The sequence below is a fragment of the Ranitomeya variabilis genome, chromosome 3 (genome assembly GCF_051348905.1).
Source record: "Ranitomeya variabilis isolate aRanVar5 chromosome 3, aRanVar5.hap1, whole genome shotgun sequence".
In the NCBI taxonomy this organism is placed as follows: Eukaryota; Metazoa; Chordata; class Amphibia; order Anura; family Dendrobatidae; genus Ranitomeya; species Ranitomeya variabilis.
In genome coordinates, this window is record NC_135234.1 from 631,637,339 (window position 1) to 631,664,202 (window position 26,864).

Below are 26,864 nucleotides of genomic sequence, written 5' to 3' on the forward strand. Positions count from 1 at the left end.
AAGGTAAATTTTTAAGAATAGGGGGGACCTCTGTGAGACAAATACTAATAATCCCTCTGCTCTAATTACGTTCAAACTATATTTATGGTAAGATCGGATGACAGCATGTGCCCGCAGCTGTGACCAGAGGTAAAAGTTTACCCCTGGTCACAGGCGTCGACTGATGGGACTACAACTCCCATGAGCCTACGCCTGCTGCTGCTAATAACATAGAGATCAGGCATTGGCTGATGGGAGTATTCATCAGCCAGTGCCAGCGGTATAAATAAATAAATAAATAAATAATAATAAAAAAATAATAGAGTCAGTTTCCCTGTATTTTTGATAACTAGCATGGTAAAACTGCCCGCAGCCGCCCATAAAAGGCTCACCTATTAGATGAGCTAGTTCTGATGCTTTGCCTGGCTCGTCCCATTTGCCCTGTGGTGGTGGTGGTAAGTGGGGTTCATATTTGTGGGATTGATGTCACCTTTGTATTGCCCGGTGACAACAAGACCATGACTTAGTAATGGAGAGGTGTCTTATAGACACCTCTCCATTACTAATCCTAATCCTATAGTTATATTGTAAAGAAAAAATGCAAGCAAGTATAAAGTCTTTTATTTGAAATAAAAAAACACTAACTTTTTTATTTAAAAAATAAACACAGTTATACTCACCTAACGCCCATTCCATTGAAGTCACTGTCTCCTGTAAAAAGACAAAAATAAAAAACAACCATATCCCTCACCTGTCCGACGTTATGTCCCATGCCACAATCCATGTCTGCGATAAATAGTTTTCAACCTGGACGGTACCAAGATGCAACCGTCCTGGCTGAGAAACACTGGAGAATGAGTTGCTGCAAGTGTAGCCTCTGTGACTAGTGGTGACATTATCGAGGTTACCGCAGGTCACTGAGGCTGCGTTCCCAGCCGGGCCCCTGAACTGCAGTGACCTCAGTAAGATCACTGTGCAAAAAGTTTCAGCAGTGCTGAGATCAGTGAGTTCACCTCAGTTCACCCTGAGTCTGAGATCAGCACTGTACTGTGAGACTTTTTCTCAGTGCGAGCAATGATCTCACTGAGGTTACCGCAGTTCAGGGGCCTGGCTGGGAACGTAGCCTCAGTGACCTGTGGTAACCTCAATAATGTCACCACTGGTCACTGACTCTGCTCATACCCCAGTGGTTTTCAGCCTGGATGGTCGCATCTTGGTGCTGTACAGGTTGAAAACTATTTATCACAGACATGGATTATGGCGTGGGCCAAAACGTCAGACAGCTGAGGGATGTGGCTATTTTTTTTTTTTTTACAGGAGACGATGGCTTCAATGGAATGGAGGTTATGTGAGTATAACTGTGCTTGTTATTTTTAAATAGAAAATCAAAAGTGTTTTTTTATTTCAAATAAAGGACTTTATTCTGGCTGTGTATAGGAGTGTCTTATGGGCGCCTCTCCATTACTAAGCCGTGGGCTTAATGTCGCCGGACAATACAAAGGTGACATCAACCCCACAAATATGAACTGCATTTGCCACATCACAGGGAAAGTGGGAAAAGCCGGTCAAAGCACCAGAATTGGTGCATTTAATAGATGTGCCTTTTCAGGGGCAGCTATACTGTCTGCATACTCTCTTTTGCATCCTCCCCTGCCCAGACCATGTTCCTGTATGGTCAGGCACAGCAGCGACACATTTATAACATTATCTCAGCACAGGAACATTTTATTTAAACAAATCTAATTGTGGAAATTATTATTATTCCAAAATCTAATTATTAAAATGAACTTTTGCTCGTAGGAAAACCCCTTTAAGTCTAAGGTGACTCAGTAGTTAGCACTGTTCCCTTGCTGCACTTTGGTCCAGGCTACAATTCTTTTAAGAATAGCTGATGCATGGAGTTTGTATGTTCTCCCTTTATTCACGTGGATTTCCTCCAGGTACTCTGGTGTTCTCCGACATTCGAAAAAACATATTGATAGGGATTTAGTGTTGTGAGCGACAATGAGGCCAGTGAGTGATGACAATATCTGTAAAGGGCTGCTAAATATTTTGAGACTTTATAGACGAGAATAAGTAAAAAATAAAATAATACTTTACTGAAAATCCCAAAATCAACACAAAAATAAAAAAACAACTGCATTAGGAAGCTGGGTGATTACAATGTGCCACTTGTATACAGATTATGATAAACTACAGATCAGAAGCTTTTTGTATGGAGGATGGTGCAAATTTACTCCAGGTCTTGCCCTTGGTAGAATATAAACTGAACACTGCTATGCTGTAAGGTAGCAGTAATAACCACTGAGCCACCATAACTGCAGACTGACAACCTTACAAAAAATGTGTTTATTTTGAAGATAAGTAACTATCCTAATGACTTTTTTGTTAAAAAAAAGATCAATGGAATCATTTGTAGTAAAACAAAAAGCCCCTGAAATCAACAGATTTATTTTTTTATTCTTACTCAAGTGTTACAATGGACATGAATAAGTCAAAATATAGAGGTGTGAACAAACCCTAACCAAGCCCACAATGATTGCCCAAATATAAACAAGAAAAGCAGTGTACGTACAGTGGGTACAGAAAGTTTTCAGACCCCATTAAATTTTTCACTCTTTGTTTCATTGTAGCCATTTGGTAAATTCAAAAAAGTTCATTTTTTTTCTCATTAATGTACTCTCAGCACCCCATCTAGACTGAAAAAAACAGAAATGTAGACATTTTTGTAAATTTATTATAAAAGAAAAACTGAAATATCACATGGTCATAAGTATTCAGACCCTTTGCTCAGACACTCATATTTAAGTCACATGATGTCCATTTCCTTGTGATCCTCCTTGAGATGTGGTTCTACTCCTTCATTGGAGTCCAGCTGGGTTTAATTAAACTGATAGAACTTGATTTGGAAAGGCACACACCTGTCTATATACGACCTCACAGCTCACAGTGCATGTCAGACCAAATGAGAATCATGAGGTCAAAGGAACTGGCCAAGGAGCTCAGAGACAGAATTGTGGCAAGGCACACATCTGGCCAAGGTTACAAAAGAATTTCTGCAGTACTCAAGGTTCTTAAGAGCACAGTGGCCTCCATAATCCTTAAATGGAAGAAGTTTGGGACCACCAGAAATCTTCCTAGACCTAGCCGTCCAGCCAAACTGAGCAATTGTGGGAGAAGAGCTTTGGTGAGACAAGTAAAGAAGAACCCCAAGATCACTGTGGCTGAGCTCCACAGATGCAGTAGGGAGATGGGAGAAAGTTCCACAAAGTCAACTATCACTGCAGCCCTCCACCAGTTGGGCCTTTATGGCAGAGTGGCTTAACAGAAGCATCTCAGTGCAAGATATATGAAAGCCCGCATAGGGTTTGCTAAAAAACACATGAAGGACTCCCAGACTATGAGAAATAAGATTCTCTGGTCTGATGAGACAAAGATAGACCTTTTTGGTAATAATTCTAAGCGGTATGTGTGGAGAAAACCAGGCACTGCTCATCACCTGCTCAATACAATCTCAACAGTGAAACATGGTGGTGGCAGCATCATACTATGGGGGTGTTTTTCAGCTGCAGGGACAGGATGACTGGTTGTCATTGAAAGATACATGAATGCGGCCAAGTGCAGAGATATCCTGGATGAAAACCTCTTCCAGAGTGCTCTGGACCTCAGACTTGGCCGAAGGTTCACCTTCCAACAAGACAATGACCCTAAGCACACAGCTAAAATAACAAAGGAGTGGCTTCAGAACAACTCTGTGACCATTCTTGACTGGCCCAGCCAGAGTCCTGACCTAAACCCAATTCAGCATCTCTGGAGAGACCTGAAAATGGCTGTCCACCAAAATTCACCATCCAACCTGACAGAACTGGAGAGGATCTGCAAGGAAGAATGGCAGAGGATCCCCAAATCAAGGTGTGAAAAACTTGTGGCATCATTCCCAAGAAGACTTATGGCTGTACTAGCTGAAAAGGGTGCTTCTACTCAATACTGAGCAAATAATAATAATAATCTTTATACAGCGCCAACATATTCCGCAGCGCTTTAAAGAGTCTGAATACTTATGACCATGTGATATTTCAGTTTTTCCTTTTTAATAAATTAGCAAAAATTTCTACATTTCTGTTTTTTTTCAGTCAAGATGGGGTGCAGCGTGTACATTAATGAGAAAAAATGAACTTTTTGGAATTTACCAAATGGCTGCAATGAAACAAAGAGTGAAAAATTTAAAGAGGTATGAATACTTTCCGTACCCACTGTATGTGTGAGCATTTATAGGTATGCAATGCAGAGATGCCAGTGTTTTTTTTATAGCTTTCTGGGAGACGTATATTACCTTTATATGCCCTAATGGAAAATGTCATAGGGTTTCCAAAGAGGACAATCCCTTAAACAAAAACATGTTGTGAAATAAAGGGAATTTTAACACAAAGCAGACTGCAGGCAAACATTTTGGGGATAGTCACTCTAGTTCATATTGACCTATAGATGTATCTTTTTTTAAATGACAAAGAAATCATGATGCATACATTTTCTGCATGCTGATATCTTTCCAGTTTGTTAGTGTAAGAAAGCCGACATCTGCACATACCATTATATCATATTTTAACCTTGGACTGGCACAGATTGATAGAACATATTGCAGTTTGATAACTGAAACCTTCCTGTCTGGACTTTATTATATTTAAAGGGAATCTGTCAGCAGGATTTCATATCTAAAACTATTTATATGTGCATGTAGCTCTTTCAAAGACAAGTCCATCAATACCATTACATTGCCAGTCTGTTCCTCCATTACTGGGAAATCAGCTTTTGACGTGATGTGCAAATTAAGCTGTAGATTTGAAGCCTCTGTCACTCCAGCTCTATTCCCCTCCCAGTGCAGCCTCCTCCTGCTTGACTGGCGGCTCCTTTGTCTGAAGTCACACAGCATAGAGGCAGTCAGTCAAGCAAAAGGAGGCGGTGCTTGGGGATGAATAGAGCTGGAGCAACAGAGGCTTCAGATCACCAGCTTCGTTTGCAGATCAAATCAAACGCTGATTTCTCAGTAATGGAGGAACATACTGGCCATGTAAAGGTATTCTTGGACTTAACTTTGAAAGAGCTACATGCACATGAAATCCTTTTGAAATAATCACTTTAAGGGCACATTAGTTTAGAAACCATTAAAGAGTACAAATTAGAATCTCAGTACGTTGCATTTACTCCAGACCTTTAAATCCATCCTGGTTGATGTCTCCTAAACTCTCTATAGTTAATCCAAACATGGAGCCATCTGTTCCATTCAGCCGAATAGGAGGAGAGCTGTCCAGTTTTCCACCTTTATTCATGTACACATAGACAGCTCCACCAATCTCCTCTTTGCGGGAGAAGTAATTAGGAGCTCCCACCAACAGATCTGTCCAACTAAATTATATAAAAACAAAAATGATAAATCATATAGTAATGTAATCAAATGAAGAAAATGATGCAGTTAGAAAAATATAAAGGTAACAAATAAATAAAACGAGATAAAATAGAAACATGCACAACAGTTTTATATAAACAGATACACAGAGCCATAGAAATATGCAGATATGCTTTCATTATAAATAGGCATTAACACACATTTCCTAAACAACAAAAAGCATGATATGAAACACATAATATCGTAAGTCTTCTATACTCTTTCTGCCATATACATGTAATGGAATAGATGCACAGGTGTCACAATCCATTTTTGGATTTGTGGCATCTCTGGTTCCAATCAGTTTAAAACTTTTTTACTTTTGGACTATCGTGGGTTAATATCAGTTTTTCCCCCGCTAACAATCTGATGTTACTGCAGTGCTGCTGGGTCAGCTGATGCAGGTGGTGACCACTCGCACCATCCTTTAAAAGGTCACCTGATGCATCAGCTCACTCTTGGTGATACATTTTTTTTCTGGAGACCAGAGCTCTGGTGTCAGCCACGTCTGGTGATTGGAGTCCAGTTGCTGTTGTTTTCTGCGGTGTGGAGCTTAGCAGCAGTGTACATAAGCTAAGTGTGTTTTTTTTACCTTATCCCTTTTGGTTTTTGTCACTTTACCCTGTGTGTATTATCTGCAGAGGTGAGGCTAATGCTCCTTGCCGGCCAGTGCACTAGCCAGGGCAGTAATAGGTGACTACTAGGGATGAGGTATCCTGATGGCGGTGGGGGGAAGGACCCGCATAGGGCATTAGGGGAGTGCAGGGACAGACACAGGTTTGAGTTCAGGTGGTGACCATCCCCCATTCCCTACAGGTAGTGCCTTCCTCTCACTTTTTCCATCCCGTTGTGTGTGAGTTGTGCCGTCCGTTGACTGACCACCTGTTGGGTCAGGTCACACCGTGACACAGGTATCAGTTGCATCCAAACACTGGTATTTCAGGGGACCCAAACTACATATAACATAGCACCAGTATTATAAGTGGGGCATCATGTTGGGGGGCTTGGTATAGATTTTGCAGTTTGGACCTAGACCATCAAGTTGAACTTCAAGACAATACAATTTATGGATAATAGTAAAGGGCATTCAACCAAATACATGAATAGGTTCCTAAGGTGAACAGAAACAATACAAATGATCAAGTAAATGAAAAACATAACTGATACTGGTTGCTAAGCAGTTCTTTATATTGCCAGAGGTAGATGTGAACACGATGTAATACGATTTTTACACAGCTAGTTCAATTTAGTGACTCACCTATCATTATTGAGATCCGTCATTACTACAGAGTATCCAAAGGATGAGGCCAGAGTCTCTCCCCATAGAGTCAGTTCTGGAACAAGTTGGCTTCCCCCGTCTCGGCGCAGAATAACCACAGCACCTGTGTGATTGGCCCGAGGTGCTCCGCTCACAAAGCTTAGCTTGTTTCGCCCTGTCACCCCCCACCCCGAGTCCACTGAGAAACCTGGAGAACGTAGGTCAAGAGTTAGCAAATGCTTTATCATGATCAGTAATCATACATATGGAAGCATCACACATAGGAGGAGATGTTAGAGGAATGAAACAGCATTGGGGTTAGAGATCAGTAGGACACTCATGAAAAAAACATGAAGCCAAAGTACAGATGAAAAGATATTAAGGCTTACATTTAACAAAAAAAGTATTATAGTATAGTATTTCCTACTTTTTTATTTTTAGGGTTACAAATCTTTGAAAACTCCCTGAAATTTAATAAGGCTGTGAACAGGTCACTAAGTGCACAAAACATCTTCTTATGTGATATTGAAAAGCAAATAGTGATTAACTCTATTTTAAAAAGAATCCGGAAGATTTCACCCCCAAAATTATTTATATGTTCGTCTATCACTTTCAAAGACAAGTCCAGCAATATCTTTACACGGTCAGCCTCTTCCTCCATTACAGAGAAATCAGCATTTCAATAGATATGTAAATGAGATTGAAGAACTATTTGAAGATATGAGGCCTATATCATTCCAGCTCTATTCCCCTCCTAGTGCCTCCTCCTCCAGTTTGACTGACAGGCTTTATACTGTGTGACTTCAGGCAAAAAAGCTTTAAGTCAAGCAGGACGAGGCGGAGCTGGGCAGGGAATAGAGCTGGAGTGACAGAGGCTTCAGATCTACAAATATCTTCTTCAGCATAATTTACATATCAATTAAAATGCTGATTTCACAGTAGTGGATGTAAAAACTGTCCATGTAAAGGTATTGCTGGACTTGTCTTTGAAAAAGTTACATGCACATATAAATAGGTGTGAAATACTGACGACAGACTCCCTTTAAGAAATCAGAGGTACAAGTTGTAACTATAGTATAGCAAAAAAAAAAAGTGAAGAAAAAAATATTTCTTGAATGAATGGTAGGAAAGCTACACACCATTGAGCTTTGCAATGGTATAATGTGAATGGGCCATAGTGAATGAAGATGTGACCAAACTGCCTTATTAAATAAGTCTCAATATTTCTACACTTATTCAGGAAGAGGGAAACAAAAGTTATCAATGTACACCAGCATTTTTCAACCATGTCAGACAACATAACCTTTTATTGAATGGTTCAACTACCACTTACTACACAGTAACCCCAAAGCCTCTTTAAAAGACTATTTACAATGACTACACCCTTATCAAGATCAGTTTTCATTGGACAAATTTTTAGTTCTACCGCATACTATGCATACAGGTCATCTTCTATAAAGCCATCAACAGAAAATGACCTATTGTTTAAATCAGGTCATTAAGTTACAAGTATTTGTTTGTTTGCTTTAAATTTAACAATGTTTTTTTTCTTTTTCTTTACTTAAAAAAATTAGTCATCTTGCAGTTTTCATACCGCCAACTGCATCTTTTCTTAGACTCATACTTCCTATTTTTTCAGCTACTGTTTTCTGCAGGTTCATTGCTATCACAGGGAGGATTATGATGACAGTTAACATCTCTATACAGAGCCTTGGAAAGGAAAAGTATTCATACCCATGACCTTTTCCACATTTTTTCATTTTATTGGGATTTTATTTGACATAATAACACAAAGTATTATTATTATTATTATTATTTATTATTATTATTATAGCGCCATTTTTTCCATGGCGCTTTACATGTGAGGGGTGTACATAATAAAAACAAGTACAATAATCTTGAACAATACAAGTCACAACTGGAACAGGAGGAGAGAGGACCCTGCCCGCGAAGGATCACAATCTACAAGGGATGGGTGAGGATACAGTAGGTGAGGATAGAGCTGGTCGTGCAGCGGTTTGGTCGATTGGTGGTTACTGCAGGTTGTAGGCTTGTCGGAAGAGGTGGGTCTTCAGGTTCTTTTTGAAGGTTTCGATGGTAGGCGAGAGTCTGATGTGTTGTGGTAGAGAGTTCCAGAGTAGGGGGGATGCACGAGAGAAATCTTGTATGCGATTGTGTGAAGAGGAGATAAGAGGGGAGTAGAGAAGGAGATCTTGTGAGGATCGGAGGTAGCGTGCAGGAAAGTACCGGGAGACGAGGTCACAGATGTATGGAGGAGACAGGGTGTGGATGGCTTTGTATGTCATGGTTAGGCTTTTGTACTGGAGTCGCTGGGTAATGGGGAGCCAGTGAAGGGATTGACAGAGGGGAGAGGCCGGGGAATAGCGGGGGGACAGGTGGATTAGTCAGGCAGCAGAGTTTAGAATAGATTGAAGGGGTACGAGAGTGTTAGAGGGGAGGCCACAGAGCAGGAGGTTACAGTAGTCGAGGCGGGAGATGATGAGGGCATGGACTAGGGTTTTTGCAGATTCTTGGTTTAGGAATGTACGGATCCGTGAAATATTTTTGAGTTGGAGGCGGCAGGAAGTGTAAAGGGTTTGGATATGTGGTTTGAAGGAGAGATCAGTGTCAAGGATTACCCCAAGACAGCGGGCTTGTGGGACTGGGGAGAGTGGGCAGCCGTTTACTGTAATGGATAGGTTCGTTGGGGAGGTCGTGTGAGATGGGGGAAAGACGATGAATTCTGTTTTGTCCATGTTAAGTTTTAGAAATCTAGCGGAGAAGAAGGATGAAATAGCGGATAGACATTGAGGGATTCTGGCTAGAAGGGTGGTGATATCTGGTCCAGAGATGTAGATCTGTGTGTCATCAGCATAGAGGTGATACTGAAAGCCGTGAGATTCTATGAGCTGTCCCAGGCCAAAGGTGTAAATGGAGAAGAGCAGGTATTTGGAAAAATAGCAGGTATTTGTGAGTGTAAAGGAAATTATACATAGTTTTCTAATTATTTAAAAAAAAGTTAATCTCAAAATTGTGACATGCATTTGTATTCGGCCCCCTGTAGACTGATACCGCTAAATAAAATTCCGTGTGACCAATTGCCTCCCGAAGTCACGTAATTAATGTCAAATGTAATGTATCTTTAGTATAAATGCAGCTGTTCTGTGAGGGCCTCAAAGATTTGCTTGAGAACATTAGTAATCAAACAGAATTATAAAAACCAAGAAACACACCAGACAGGTCAGGGACAAAGTTGCTGAAAAAAAGTAAAGCTGGGTTAGGTTATAAAAAAAAAAATAGCCCAAGGTCTGATCATCTCATGGAGCACTGTTCAATCCTTCATCCAAAAATAGAAGGAGTATGGCACAACTGCAAACCTACCAAGATATGACTGTCCACCTAAACTGACATCCCAAGAAAAGAGAGCACTAGTTAGAAAAGCCACCAGGAAGCCCATGGTCACTTTGGAGGACCTACCCAGACTCACAGCTCAGGTGGGAGAATTTTTCCACAGGACAACTATCAGGCCACATTCACACGTTCAGTATTTTACATCAGTGTTTGCAAGCCAAAACCTGGAGTGGATAAAAAATACAGAAGTGGTAACGTGTTTCTATTATAGTTTTCCTCTGATTGTTCCTCTCTTGGTTTTGATGTAAAAATACTGATGCAAAATACTGAACGTGTGAACATGGCCTTACTCGTATACAACCCAAATCTGACCTTCATGGAGGATTGGCAAGAAGAAAGCCATTTTGGAAAGCAAGTGATAAGAAATCTGATTGCAGTTTGCAAAAAGCCATGTAAGGGATCTAGCTAGCATGTGAAAGAAGATGTTTTGGTCAGATGAGACCAAAATAGAACTTTTTGGGCTAAATGCAAAATGCTATGTGTGGAGGACAAAGAACACTGCACATCACTTTGAAAACACCATTCCCACTGTCAAACATGGTGGCTACAGCATCATGCTGTTTGGATTATTTTCTTCAGCCGGGACATGTAAGCTAGTCAGAATTGATGGGAAGATGGATGGAGCTAATCCTGGAGGAAAACGTGTTAGAGTCTGCAAAAGACTTGAGACTGGGGAATATGTTCACATTCCAGCAGGACATCGACCCTAAAGCATACTACCAGAGGTACAATGGAATGGTTTAGATCAAAGCATATTCATGTGTATGAATGGCCCAGTCACAGTCCAAATCTAAATCCCATTGAGAATCTGTGGCAAGATTTAAAAATTGCTGTTCTCAGATGGTCTCAATCTAGTCTCACTGAGATAGACCGAGTGTGCAAAGGAAAATGGGCAAAAAAATCAGCCTCTAGATGTGCAAAACTCATAGAAACAAACACCCAATAGACTTGCAGAAGTATTTGCAGCAAAAGGTCATCCTACAAAAGTATTGACCTACTGGAGCTAAATACAAATGCACGTCACAATTATAAAATTTATATTTTATAAATGTTTAGAAAGGCTTTAATCAATTCACTTATACTTAAATACTTGCTACTTTGTGTTGGCATGTCCCATAAAATTCCAATAGAATACATTTAAGTCTGTGGGTGTAATGTGGAAAAATGTAGAAAAGGTCAAGGGGTATGAATACTTTTTAAAGGCACTGTACACTGCTAATAACACCAGATCCACAAATTCCAATAGGCGATGTCAGAGCTGACCCTACCCCCTGCCCTTCACAATGACCTTTGCACATGCTCATTAGATGCTTCAATACAACAATACAAAAAATAGGGCTGAGGTTTGTTCATTGCTGCTGTACATATTGATTTCCTGAAACAACAGGAAGTTAAATTCTAAAAAAGCCCCAATGGCCAATGTGAAAATTGCACGATTTCTATTTTTCATTTTTAATACAGATTATGATATGTAAAACAAAACCAAAAAATATTTTCAAACATACATTTAACATAAAACCCTGATTTAAACAATGAGTCATTTTTTGATGATCGCTTCCCTTCAAGATGATAGCTGTAACTTTACTTTGAAGAACACTTTACAATGCAATTTGGGAGCTCATCTGAAACTGTTTCACGGCTGTCTGGGTTGTACAGGGTACGTACTCCACAGGCTGAAAAACGCAGGTGTACACATATGAGAATGGGAGTTATTCCATACTGAATCCTATTTGTGGTGTCTAATTGGCTGTTACCCAACGAGTGCTGCCAAGAGTGTGAGTGGTCAGCACAGGACTCTGGATTCTCTGTAGCCTTGGATCAGCTCCCCCTTATAGTCTTTCTCCTTAAACACAATGCATGTGTTAGTCTGGCCTGTAAAAATGTAAACTCGACTAGTTTTGGTTGTATTGTCTCACCCTTGGTATATAGAGGTCACATATGACCCAGTTCGCTACATTTAACCAAAACTAGTTGAGTTGATGCAAGTTAGAAATGATTGTCATGAGGTTATAAGTGACTTCATCCACCTTTTAGTAAGGATCTGCTTATTAACATGTGTAAAATGCGATATAAAGAAGGAATATTATAATTATTATTAGATTTCTCAGCTGTTTAATTTGCCTTATTAAAAAGCGTCATTAAAGCCAACATGTACATTGATCTAGACGCCAATGTTTTGTGTAACAATCCTCAATTGTTGCTGTACTTTTCTAATATGCCACAGTATCATGATTTTAGGGATGAGCACTGCCCTCTACTAAGTGTCACATTACATATTCCCATCATGTGTTTTACTAGGACATATTGAGATGAGTGTTCAATATTGAAAACGTCTTATCATTGCCCAAAGTAATGATAAGTCCATTTACTCCTGAAGCTCAATGTCTCAATATTAGTAAACAAAACCCATCCAGACCTACCAAGATGATGCCATCCCCAGATACATTTTACTTACCAGAAGTCCTTGTTTTGTGATACCTAAGAGAACAAGGTTCATTTTACAATAATGGCCCATTTAAATGTGCCAATTGAGTCCATTAAACAACTGCATGGGCTACATGCAAGCCGATTAGCATTCCTGTTTTACCAGACTATGAAATATTCTGTGTACACAGAGTATTACGTTATCGTCAGCACATCATCTTTATACATGGGGCAATGTGCTGCCTATAACAATTATTTTTAAGCTTCAACAAATCAGCGTTTTGTTCATTTGTTAGGTGTGTAGACAGGCCAAAATTGGGAAAGAATGATCCTATAATCTCGTTCATGATTATTGGCCTGTATAAATGGGCCTTAAAGGGAATCTATCAACAGGTTTTTGCTACCTCATCTGACAGCAGCATGATGTAGGCAAATAGTCCCTGAACCCAACACTGTATCACCTAGTTTACTGGGTGCAACTGTTTTGACACAATCAGAGTTTTAGATTTAGCAATGAAGCAGAGCTGAGAAAGCGAACCCCGCCCACACCAGACTCTATATGTACATAGTCTATTCACAGTGTGCTGCTTATCACAGAAGGAGGCAGAGTCAGATGATTAACCATGTGCCAGCTAGTCACAGCAATGTTAAGAACCAGATGATTAAAGCTTCAGTCTAAGTAAACAAAACCACACATGTGATACATCATTGAATTCAGTGTTTTAATTCCTACCTCACGCTGTCCTCAGATTCCATAGCAAAAATCTGCTGACAGATTCTCTTTAAATAAAATATTCAAATGATCTCTCCTCCAGAAAAAGCATAAAGGTTTCTCTCTAGTTCCACCCATTGGAGTTAGTTTACATCACTGGATGATTCAGGAAAGATTGCTGTCATTGTTCTGGATAAGAGATCATTTGTACACCCTTTTTTTACCCCCTGAAAGCACTGCCTGGCCTCCTATAGGAGTCTCTATGCCAGCTGGTGGTCTCTACAGTGTGAAACGTTACCTCCCTAGACTTATCGTGAATAAGTGATGCTAATATTCGTGAGGAAACCTGCTATACAATACAATTACCGTAACCACTTCTGCTCCACAGACTATACAGTCGGCCTCGCAAACTCTTGAATCCTTCAGCTCCTAGCAAAAATATAAAGAACCCCCTAATAAAAAAAATACTAGGGGGTCTAATTTCCATTTCCAAAAAAACTTCAGAGTGCTGATTCTTGCAGACATGTTTTGCAGTAACTAACAAAATGGCTAAAATTCTTCATTATAAAGATATAAAAGAAGAGTCAAATATTGGGCACTGGAAGAAACATAACAATTCCTGAAATAAGTCACGCATCTAGGGATGCAAACAAATTGCCCACTGTGCCAACCTTTAGTACATTTAAATGGATGGTGAAAAGAAAATCTGTATCCAACCAATCCCCCCCAAAAAATCACCTATGTAACACACATGATGGCTTACTATATCTTATTACATTTGTAAGGATATTCTGATTTTTACAGTGGACTGCAGTGGTCAATGGACACAAGATTACATGGTGAAACTGAGATATTAGCTTCGAAAATATGTAGCCATTGGACACTGCATACAGGCATCATTTCAGCAGAATCCTGAAAATGATAAATCATTTTAGTTCTAAAAAACCAAAACAGCATTTTGATGGAGCCTGTACAACAGCTGTTGTCCACACATTTGTTTAAACAGGTAATTCACCAAACTCCCCCATAACCATGCTTTATACCAATGGAATAAAGGAAATAAGCAGATGCCAGACCCGCTGGCAGTGGCTTATCTCCACCGGGAAGAAAGGAAAGGGCACGCTGAAATCCAAAATGCCTACATTCTTTCACCCCGGACAGCTGCCTTTGGAAGATGGCCTGGAAATCTACATACATATTTGACGGCCGGCCACTCCTAAATGAACTTTTATGTAATGTGTATGGCCAGCTTTACAGGGTAGCTAAGATTCAGTGTGTTCTAAGGAGAAAAAGAACTGCCATTTTCATCTACCTACAGAATACCTCCCTCATGCGTTTTTATTATGTCGTTATAAGAGGACTGTGCTGTTCACATTAGACATATTGGTAGCTGCAGGGGAACGTCATGAACACATTCTAAAAATGATATATCTATTATATTTCCTATAAAGGTGGATGATGCATCGCATACCATGTGTGCCGTGATTGTTAAAGCTAAAGGAGCAATGTATAGCGTCATGGAGCCGGATTAGCAAATGCCTGAAAGCAGCAAAGCCTTTTGCAAGGTAGATTAATAATTTAAAGAAGCACTCACAGTTTTTTTTTTCTTCTAACAGTGCATCCCCCACCTGATTGTCTGTCACTCTGCACCTTGTTACATTTACTGCACTTCTTTCCATGTAATTCAGCTTCCAGCTTTCTTCCCCCCAGTCCCCATCTTGTTTCCTATCTCTTATCCCACATGTCATTCTTCTATGCTCTGCTATCGATCCCATGTTGCATCGCATGACCAGCTAGAACCATATTGCAAGACTCGTTAAAGGGTTGATTGTGACTTGTAGGATCGCCACTTCCAACAGGTGGCGCTATAGAGCTCAAGTCCTCTTTTTCTCCGAAGAGGCAATTTGCAGCTTGAATCAGTAACATCTCTTCCTGTTGTAGTAACACTGATCATCCTCTCCTTTATATTCTCCTAAATAATCTAACAAATTATAACTATACAGTAAGGAAATCTGAACTGTGATCTACATAATGACATGCACTGTGTGGTCATCATCATTATCTTTGATAGCAGTTGTAGAAAATATGCTGCAACGTAAAGTAAAAAATGCTTTAAAAAAATAGAAGTTTAAATAGTTTATTACTATCAATTTACAATATGAAAAGTGAATGAACAGAAGAGAAATATAAATCAAACATTGTCATGATCACTAGAAATGAGTGGATCTGACAAAAGTTGAATTCATCAAATCTCGCAGATTTTTCTGGGAGATTTTATTCACTGCTAAGTTATTCTTGCAATACCATCAGGGAGGCGTCTCAGTGGCTCCAAATTTATTCTGCAATAGGATAAATATCCTAAACAAAATAAATTTGGAGCCAAATTATTTGAGAAGAACAAGAAGCCCTGGAAGTGATGATATGGCCCCCCACAGAGCCCTGTTCTCAACATCATCAAGTCTGTCTGGGATTATATGATGAGACATTAGGATTTGTACAAGCCTATATCCACAGGAGATCTGTAGGTAGTTCTCCAAGATGTTTGGAAGAACCTCCCTGCCACGTTTCTTCAAAAACTGTTTGGGCGTGCGTCTAGAAGAATTGATGATTCTTTGAAGGAAAAAGATGGTCACACCAATTATTTAGATTTCTCTGATATTCACTCACTTTGCATTCTTTCATTTTTTTCCGCAGCTGCCTAAAACTTTTGCACAGTACTTATGTGCATAATATATGTGTATATACTGTATATATAGAGTATATATATATATATATATATGTATATACAGTATATATATATATATATAATTATACACATTCGGTGAGTAGTGACAGAATGATTAAAAAAACAAAAAACAAAACTGGAGTGCTACTTTAATGCGTAGATTTTACATGAATAGCCCATGATACTCAAATAAGGAATAGGAACAAAGTAATACTAGGAGCATAGTACTATTACATATTGTAGTAAATTTATATTCAGATTATTATATTGAAAAAACGTTAAATTAACACATGATGAAGAATTATTTGCAGTTACAGTGACGCTATTTGAGTATCATTGGCTTGCACAGCCCAGTGATTCTAGTAAAGATAATATTGCTTAGATTCTGATGCAGGCATGACGGGCAACATGGAGGGTGGCTGGCGAAGATTGCTGCATTGATTGGAAAGATGCAAAGACAGATGTCACATGCATCTAGAGAGAATAGCTCAAACATAGAAGGAGCAGAAAATGGAAACAGATAAATCAATACCATTGAAATATCCTTTCAGTATACATTGACTTTAAGGGTTACATGCAGCATGACAATGGTAAAAATTTATATCAAACATGCTGCCAGACGTCAGTGGGATACTTACAATACTCAAAACTAATTTTATACAATAGTTGAAATTTATTTATTAATTGTGTTACAATATAGTCGAGACAGAGACATCGTTTCTCAAGAATATTTTTGGAAAGATCCAATTTCATAGCTAGTTCAAAATAAATATTTTGGAACTAGATAATTATTAACTCTACTATATTGTTACAAGTATTCGTCACATTAGGATAGTTCTCTGTCATGGCAAGACAATCCAAGCCACAGGGGTAGAGTTATGTAAAGGAAAACACCATCAAGAATGATAAAAAAAACAAAACAAAACAAAAACAAAGACCATGCTTAAGACACCATCGTAACACCATGCACATAAAATATGAGCTTGAATTCACCAGAGCAGATGGAAGGGCAAACAAGATATGGCTGACAGGACCATGCAGGAGGTAGGAGCTGAACCCGGCCCACACACACGTATGCAAGTTACAAACCTAAATAGCTATTGTGAGCTACGTCAGGACCCAGCCTGGCTCCCTCTTCCCTGGGTTCCGGCGATTTATAAACCAGCTGATCCGGGTCTGAACTATCAATGTTTGTGACAAACAAGAGTCCTGTGCCATGACCATGAATCCCCCAGGAAGAGTGAAAGAGGTGTAGAAGAGAGAGAGAAAAGGGAAAACATATTAGAAGGGCTACAACACAAGTTTGTCATGGCCGACGATGCTGAGAGGGGAGGTATGAGAGAGGAAGATGCTACCATATCCTAGTCAAGCAAGTAGTCTTTTCTGTGTTACTAGGTCCACCTAGGACCTCCTCTATTAGGTCAGATCAGAAAAAAGGATCCTAAAATGGAGGCCTCCATCTGACCACATATTACTTGTTGTTTTATTCATTTGAACCTTGTAGTCATCATTTGTGTTCTTGGACTAACATCAGCTGAGATCTGAATTGTGATAAAATAAGACATTTTTGTGTGCTTCTTTCCCTCTCAGTCTCTCTCTCCATCAGCCGGCCATGAACCCATACCAAGATAACTGTGGGATGGCAGAGGGATCAATTCAGGTTTCTGGCTGTTTTCCCCAGCAACTTCATAAGGCCCATCATCATAGGTACCAAGCTCCAGAACGGTTTGATTAAAGAGCTCCACACGCAGCTCACCTGGGAGGTAAAGTGAGCATGAGAATCATAAAATACCATATACCCCAATATACGAAGCACAAAGAGCTGCACATTAAAATATCAGTCATTAGACATGCACGGGACACTTAAAACACTTTCATTGTCTTCCCTCTTCCTCATTCCCAGTAAAATGTTATATTAAAAAATGATCCCTGGAGGAAAACAAGGAATTTCTATTAATGAGACACAAACTATCTAGACTACTAGGGTAACCAAGGCTCGATTCAGGTACGGACTGGGGCTGAAATTCAGCCCTGGCATTTGAAATCACACAGACCCATGCTGTGCCCGTACCGGGATATATTTCTAATATTACCCTGGATGGAGGAAAGCAAGATTTACTACAACACCAATATTTCTAATGATTCCTGTGGCTTGCTGGGGTAAGTGACAGAGTCAGTGACTTTGTGCTCCGTCACAACTCTTAACAGTATGGGTGTCTTGAGAACACCGATTCTGTGCAAACAAGGCAGTCCACAACCAGACAGACCCTTCTGGTATTTGCCAAAATTGCCAGATGGCCAGTCCGGCACTTGCTCGATTACTTGGAGAAGAATGCATTTGGGCTCTTCTGCTCTATTTATGTTCCTAATCCAGCTTCAATATGTTGTATATGTTAAGGTAGTCCTTATACAAGATCTTTAAATACTATATTGTATTATGCAAAAACGATAGCGGGTCCACAGTGTGCGATGAGACGTGGGCAGTGCTAGCGGCCTCCTAATCTCTATTTGTTCTGAGGAGAAAATGCGCCAGTTCAGCAGATCACCGACATAAAAAAATAATATTACATTTTATGAGATAAGATGTGGGAGTAGCAGGAGTTAATTAAAGAAAGCAATAGTGTACATTCCTATAGTCATTGCATTGATGTGTCTTACACATCACAAGGGCACTTGTGCACAGAATTTTAACTTTGTTCAATTCACTGTAGATTTCGCTATAATAACAGCTATTAACGTTTACACATAGACTACAGAGCTGAATTCACCATTCTGAAGACTACTGAAATCTCCAAGTATTACCTGTTGGCTTTAAGGCTATGTGCCCACGTTGCAGAATGTTTGCAGAATTTCCTGAGCAAAACCGGACTCCTTTCGCAGTAAATCCGCTCACATTTTTTTTGCGTTTTTTTTCCGGAGCATCCCAATACAAATATATAGCGGCAAAATCGCGGAAATTCCTCAAAATTAATGAACATGCTGCGTTTTTTTTCCGCAACGCGTTTTTTTGCAGAAAAAAAAGCAGCATGAGCACAACAATGCGGAATTCCATTAAAAATAATGGGATGCGTTTTGTAAGCGTTTTGTAAGCGTTTTTTAAGCGTTTTCACTGTGAAAAAACGCGGAAAAAACGCAAAGAAAAAACGTGTGCACATAGCCTAAGGGTTTTCCAAAACAAAATATGTACTGCCCAGTGCCTGCTAAAACAAGGCACTTTGTGTTTATTTTACTCATATTGCCCAAACTGTTGTCTGATTTAGTCACAAGTCATGAGATGCCACCAAAACATTCCCTGGGTCTGCTGGCATCCCATACGTACATTGCTGTGCTCCGTACCTGTGTGATCAATGTACGGAGTGTCATTCCTGATATCATATATAAGGGTGGACAGACATACGCTGAGCACGCAGAGGGATGGGCAGACGTGGATACAACTGAAGAGGTGTTCTGTACAAAACGACACCAGGCTGAGATGCCAAGGCTAAGCAGTATAGGGGACGTGGTGTCTAAGGACAGAAAACTGGATGGGATAGTAAGTAATGTAGACAAATATGTATAGAAGGAGAAAAGGGTTTGCATACTGAATTAATTTTTTGCGGGCGTAACTGCAATGTATGTGATTAATTGTTGGAAGCCCCCTTTTAATGGTGGCAACATTTGCTATGATACATTGCATTTTTTGGATATGTAGTCTTTACTCCATCACTGTACAGTTGTCTCTGCTCTAGAGAAACCAAATAATACTGAAGGTAATGAGTTCAAAAACAGTCAAGTGAGAGAAAAACATTTGGAACCATTTTGTTATTTAGTCTCCAATAAACAGAATCTCATTATAATATATTTTATAAATCTAAACTTACAGCAAATCTTATAGCTCCAGTACATACCTTTCCAGTTGTAGGTCCCAGGTGCCCCAAATATGATATAATGGCTGTCTGAGGTGAATCCAGCTGACATGCCTTGTTGGCAGAACCCAAACATCTCATGTCCTTGTGGTCGACCTTCGCAGAACTTCCATTCCCCTCCATCCAGATCATCATTGACAGTCAAGTCTTCACTCAGTACAAAGCAGCGACCAATCACATCTCTTGTTTCTGATGGCTGGGTCACTCTTTGTCGAGATTCGTATAGATGAGCACAAGTCTGATCAGAAATATGACAACAATATAGAGACATTATCAGGATGGTAATGACCTCTATATAATCCTCAAAAACATATCTGTTGATAAAGGAAGGTTCCTCCCAGATCAGGCCTTTCTACATTTATTATATCTGTTTGTTTTGGATTTTTTTTTTATATGTTTTGCTATTTGTCTATTTTATAAAATTAGATATTTCTGCTATCACTTGCTGTCATTTGCCTAAAATAATCTTATAAAATAAAGGGTATAGTGGCTTGTGAAAGTATTCACACTCTTGGCTTTTACCCCTATTTTGTTACATTACAACCTGTGTTTAAATATTTTTGTATTCCAATTTGTGTGTGATGCATCAGAACTAAATAGTCTAAGTTGGCAAAGTCAAGTGAGAGAAATATAGGCATAAATTAAATGTATGGGTTCAAATAACTAAAAATTGGCATGTGCATATATATTCAACCCTTTTGCTATGAAGCCTCTAAACATTTCTGGTGCAAGCAATAAGTCACATGCTTACTGAAAGGAAGACCATCTATATGCAATAAGTGCCAATTGGCATGTCAGTATATACACACCTTATCTGAAAGGCCACAGAGGCTGCAACACCATTAAGTAAGAGGCACCACTAACCAAACACCATGAAGACCAAGGAGATCTCCAAACAAGTCAGAGTCAAAGTTGTTGAGACGTACAAGTCAGAGTTGGGTTATAAAGAAAATCCCAATCTCTGATGATCCCCCAGAGCGCAATCAAATCCTTTTTTATCAAATGGAAAGAACATGGTACTACAACAAACCTGACAAGAGAGGGCCGCCCACCAAAACTCTCAGCCCAGGCAAGGAGTGCATTAATCAGAGAGGCAGCACTGCAGAGTTCCCAAGCAGAGACTGGAGCATTTGTCCATATGACCACAATAACGCCATAGAGGTGGCCTTTATTGAAGAGTAGGCAGAAAAAAAGCCTTTACTTACACACAAAAATTTTAAGATTTATATAGAGTTTGCCAAAAGACATGGGAGACTCACCAAATGTATGGAGGAAGGTGCTGTGGTCAGATGAGACCAAAATGTAACTTGACCACCAAGGTAAATGCTATGTCTGGCATCAAAACAACACAGGTCATCACCCCAAGAACACCATCCCCACAATGAAACATGGTGGTGGCAGCATCATGCTCTGGGGTTATTTTTCCGCAGCAGGGACAAAGAAAATGGTACCAGTCGAGGGGAAGATGGTGCGAAATACAGGGAAACCATAGATAGAACTCACACTCATAGGCAGATTATAATATGGGCTACCTCCCAGGGCACGAGGCTCTGAGGAAGCCATGGCCAGATTGTCCTCATCAGAACTCATCATAATGATTTAGCGCACATATCCTGGTGGTGAGCTTTCCTCGAGCTCCGCTGCCGATGATACAGAATGGCAGTGCAGCTCCAGGGGAGATCATGTTGCCTCTGCTGTAAAGTGCAGAGCGATTACATCATCAGTTGGCACCATGATGTGTGCCTATATATATATGGGCTATCTGAGGGCTCAAACTGTATATAGGTTGCTATGTGGGGGCTGATCTTGCATATAGAAAACTATACAGGGGCTCATACTGTATATAGGAGGCTATATGGTCAATCATACTGTATATAGGGATTTATATGGGGCTCATACTGTATCTAGGGGCTATGTGAGGGCTCATACTGCATCTAGGTAGCTATGTGGGAGCTCATTTGATCAGAGTCTTTGATCAATATCACCAATGTAAGTCTATGGCTCTATGTCAAAAACAGCACTTGGGTGAAATCCATGGGGTGTTTGTTTTTCATTAACTGTTTAATGGGAGAAGCTTAAGAAACCTTCATCATTTTTTTCATTCAAAAATGATGAAATTCTCACCAAATTCTGATGCTAAAAACTGACACTGTGATCAAAAACACTGATGACACTCAACCCATTTTTTGTGTACAAGAAACATCACTGATGTCGAAGTGAGGTTTCAATCTGAAGGGCCTGTCCTGCATTACAAAAATAATGCACTGTAATGTGAAATACCAGTGGTCGCACTGCAGGAAAATTTAGGACTTGCACTTTAAGTATTTGTTCTACTCCTGGTTTTGGCTTACAGATACTGATGTAAAATACTGACCAAAATACTGAACGTGTGACTGTGGCCTAAAAGATAATCACTTGGGGTCTCAGTGGTGAGGTGAGACATTTTGCTAAAAAAATAAAGAAAAATGAATGAATACATTGCAAAAAACCCTGAGCTTATTCCGCCACTGTTTTCCATTTTTGAGCTGCATCGATCCATGCAGGGATGTTCACATTTGTTTCTTCTGCAGCACAGTGTGCAGCACCTCTTTCTTGGAGTCCAAATGAGCGCCTCTACAGTCTTCTCTAAGGGGTTTGCAATTTCACCCTTCCCTACCAGACCCGGCCAATAAGAGCGCAGCAGCGTATAAGACTGTAAAAATTACTAGATTATCTGCCTGGATGTGATTGGCTATTGTCATGCCACCGCTGCCATCTTCCTCACGCCTCTGCCGTCTTCCTCGTCCGGTCATACTTACCTGCCCTCAGCATCTCAGCGTTCCTCTCCTTCCTCAGCGTCTTCTCTCCAGCGCTCGCTCCCGGTCTCTGCTGCTCGTGCACGCTAGGTTCAAAGCTGCGCGTGCGCAGTTCTAACCTTCGGTCGGCGCTCCTTATCGTCCTCTCTATGTTCCAGGGGGACTCGTACCCGGAAGTACCATAATGCATCAGGTATTTAAACCCCTTCCTGCAGTCCCTCTGTGCCTATGATCACTTGTGCTTCTAGTGCTCTTGGCCCCCAGTGCTCTTTTGTGCTATCTATCCTCTGACTTCGGCTTGTCTTTGTTCTTTCCGCAGTTGCCTCACCAGTAGCAGTGTTCCTTCTTTACCCCACTGTCCCTGGGTCTCCTCAGTATTCCTTGCTAGTTCCTGGGTCGCTGTAATTCCCATCCGGTTCCTGTGCCGCTGCTATATCCCACCAGTCCCTGTGTCCCTGTAGGGTTCCGTCTGTCTCTGTGTATCTTCAGTGTTCCTGTTTAGTCCTTTTTCCCCATCATATCTACCTGTTCCATTCATCCTCTGTGTCCTCCCATTCCATGCTCCTTTCCTCCCGCCAGTCCCTGGTCTTTTCCCATCCTCCAGCTTCCGTAGCGATAGTCCCTCACGGGCCTGCCCCTAACTCTCCCTGTATAGGGGGTGGTCCATCTGGTCAGCTCGCCCGTGGGGGGTTCATCGTCACGGTCCAGAGAGTCCACTTTTGTTTAGAACTGTCACAGTATCATAGGCCATGGACCCCGCTGGTATCTCTGCCACCCAGAAGGAATTACTTTTTTTACGCGAGAATCAGATCAGAATCATGTCTTTCCTGAAAAACATGGAGTCTTGTCTCGCAGCCTTACAGTCTTCAGATCCTGGGAGCGCTTCTCAGTTGGCGGCTCTACAGCAGGAGTTGTCTCAACAGCGGGACACTCAGTCCCATATTTTGACTTTTATGGCCTCTGTGGATAATCGTCTTCTCTCCCTGCAAAATGCCGCTTCTGTCCCTATTCCCGCCTCCTCCCCGCAACCTTCGCCCCATTTAGCCAGACCACCTCGGTATGGTGGGGATCCAAAATTATGTCGCGGGTTTTTAAATCAGTGTCTTCTAAATTTCGAGTTGTCCCCGTTACTATACCCTACAGATCGAGCTAAAATAGCTTTCGTGTTCTCCCATTTGGAGGGCGAGGCTTTGGCCTGGGTGAACCCTCTCTGGGAGCAAGATGATCCTCTAGTGTCTCAACTCAATATTTTTTTGGATACCTTCCGCAAGGTGTTTGATGAACCCGGGCGTTTGGTTTCCACTACGGAGTCTCTTTTCAACCTTTACCAGGGTACCCTATCTGTAGCTCAATATGCCATCTGTTTTCGGACCTTGTCTTCTGATTTAGGTTGGAACAACGAGGCGTTGGTTGGTGCGTATTGGCGAGGTCTGTCTTCCCGTATAAAGGATGGGTTGGCGGGACGTGATACTCCTACTGCTTTGGACGCCCTTATTTCTTTGGCGACCCGCATTGACTTACGCTTTCAGGAGCGTTCTCATGAGGTTGTCAGAGAGAGGAGATCCCCTCGTCTATCCCCAGTTATACGAGGAGCTTCCATTTCCCAAACCGCTGCAGTTTCTTCATCTTCTTCTCCTGAGCCCATGCAGGTAGTTTGCCTCAAGCCTGCCGAACAACATCGAAAGGAGAGACTCGCACAAGGTTTATGCTTCTATTGCGGCAGCGCCTCTCATCTTCTGCGTTCCTGCCCTCTGAAGCCGGGAAACGCCTCCGCCTAGGACAGGTAAGAGAGGCCTCCCTAGGTAGCTATGATTCCTCTCCACTTCTGACTTTGTCTGTTATTTTACACTTGGGTTCCACTCATTTTTCTCTTGAGGCTGAAGTAGATTCTGGAGCGGCAGGGAATTTTGTTCAACTTGAGCTGGTCGAGAGACTTGGGATTCCTGTCAGATCCTTGGAGGTTCCTAGGCAATTAGAGTCTGTCGATGGTCAGCCTTTACGGGAGGTTGTTACTGCTATCACTGAGGAGGTTGAGATTCAAATTGGAGCCCTACATCGTGAGAAGTTGGCTTTCTATGTTTTACCGTCTTTGTCTCATACTTTTCTTTTGGGTCTACCCTCGTTAAGGAATCATGAACCTACCCTGAACTGGCGTACCGGAGACGTCCTATCCTGGGGACAGTTTTGTCAAGATAGATGCCTGCTTTCCGTCAAGCCTGCTAGTTTACCTCCTCTGGCTCCGGACCTAGCGAATCTTCCAGCAGTGTATCACTCTTTCTCGGACGTCTTCAGCAAAAAAGAGGCAGAGGTCTTACCTCCGCATCGTCCATACGACTGTCCCATAGATCTAATTTCTGGTTCTACTCCCCCCAGAGGTCGCATTTACCCTCTGTCTCACTCCGAGACTCGTGCCATGTCTGAGTATGTCCAAGAGAATCTGGCCAGAGGTTTTATTCGGAAGTCATCGTCTCTTGCAGGAGCAGGTTTTTTCTTCGTCAAGAAGAAGGATGGATCTCTTCGTCCCTGCATTTATTACCGTGGCCTCAATAATATTACCATCAAAAACAAGTATCCACTTCCTCTCATCCCAGAACTCTTTGATCGTCTACGAGGAGCACAAGTCTTCACCAAACTGGATCTCAGGGGTGCTTACAATTTGATCCGAATTCGTGCGGGAGACGAGTGGAAGACTGCGTTTAACACCAGGGACGGTCATTATGAGTATTTAGTGATGCCCTTCGGTCTATGTAATGCTCCAGCAGTTTTTCAAGATTTGGTGAATGATGTTTTTCGGTATCTACTCTACACCTGTGTTGTGGTGTATTTGGACGACATCCTTGTGTTTTCACTGGATCTGCTTTCTCATAGAAGACATGTGCGGCAAGTTCTTCTTCGTTTGAGAGAGAATCGTCTTTATGCAAAACTTGAGAAGTGTGCCTTTGAACAGTCCTCCCTGCCATTCTTGGGTTTCATTATCTCTGATTCCGGTCTGAGTATGGATCCGGGTAAAGTTTCCGCCATGCTCAACTGGTCTCGCCCTCTTGGCGTTAAGGCGATTCAGCGTTTTCTAGGATTCGCGAATTACTATCGGCAGTTTATTCCTCACTTCTCCTCGTTGTCTGCTCCCATCTCCTCCCTGATTAAGAAGGGAGCCAATTCTCATCTTCGGCCAGCAGGAGCCGAGAAGGCATTCCAGTCTCTCAAAGAAGCATTCGCCACCGCTCCTATACTCCATCGCCCTGAAGCTAATAAACCCTTCTTCCTTGAAGTTGACGCCTCTGCCATCGGAGCCGGAGCTGTGCTTTCTCAGAGGTCTCCTTCAGGTCGTCTGGTGCCTTGTGGCTTCTTTTCCAAAATGTTTTTGTCTTCTGAAAGAAACTACTCCATTGGTGACAGAGAACTTTTGGCCATCAAATTGGCATTGGAGGAGTGGAGGTATTTGTTGGAAGGAGCTTTACATCCCTTTATCATCTATACGGATCACAAGAATTTGGCGTATATTCATTCTGCACACCGTTTGAATCCACGGCAAGCCAGGTGGGCCTTATTCTTCGCCCGATTTGACTTCGAACTTCGCTTCCTGCCTGGTGATAAGAACTTCAAAGCTGACGCTCTTTCCAGGTCCTTTTTATCGGTAGATGCTGAAGAGAAGTCTACACACATCATTGATCCCTCCAGTCATCACACTTGCTCCGGTCTCTATGACCTCTTTACCTCCGGGTAAAACTTTTGTTTCTGAACAGAACAAGAAAACTGTTTTACTTTGGGGACATGCTTCCAAGCTAGCAGGTCATGTCAGTTTCAAGAAAACTCTTGATTTAATTTCTCGCTACTACAGGTGGCCGACTCTTGTGAAGGATGTTCGAGATTTTGTTGTGTCCTGTCCGTCCTGTGCCAAGAACAAAGTTCCTAGGCAGTTACCTTCCGGCCTTCTACATACTCTTTCAGTACCTATTACTCCGTGGCAACATATTGCAATGGATTTCATAACTGACCTGCCTCGTTCTTGTGGTTGCACCGTCATCCTCGTGGTCGTGGACCGTTTTTCTAAAATGGCTCATTTCATTGCTCTTCCTGGTCTTCCTTCAGCTCCCCAACTGGCGAAGATTTTTGTTCAACATATTTTTCGTATTCATGGTCTTCCACAGCATATTGTTTCTGATCGGGGAGTTCAGTTCACCACCCAGTTTTGGAGATCACTCTGTAAGTCGT

At 41.2% G+C, this 26,864-nt stretch overlaps 1 protein-coding gene across 4 annotated transcripts in view; it reads right to left on the minus strand.

The window, feature by feature from the left end:
- Window positions 1-26,864, minus strand: part of ITGA7 (integrin subunit alpha 7) — a 215,848-nt gene that overhangs the window by 52,367 nt on the left and 136,617 nt on the right. For 2 of the 4 annotated variants that reach the window (XM_077297498.1, XM_077297500.1), the window contains exons 4-7: window positions 19,840-20,095; window positions 17,577-17,708; window positions 6,681-6,888; window positions 5,189-5,382 (exon numbers count right to left, since the gene is read on the minus strand). In XM_077297498.1, coding sequence (XP_077153613.1) covers window positions 5,189-5,382; window positions 6,681-6,888; window positions 17,577-17,708; window positions 19,840-20,095 — 790 coding nt within the window. Of the gene's footprint in view, window positions 1-5,188; window positions 5,383-6,680; window positions 6,889-17,041; window positions 17,162-17,576; window positions 17,709-19,839; window positions 20,096-26,864 lie in introns of all 4 variants that reach the window. The other 2 variants (XM_077297501.1, XM_077297499.1) reach the window with 2 other exon arrangements.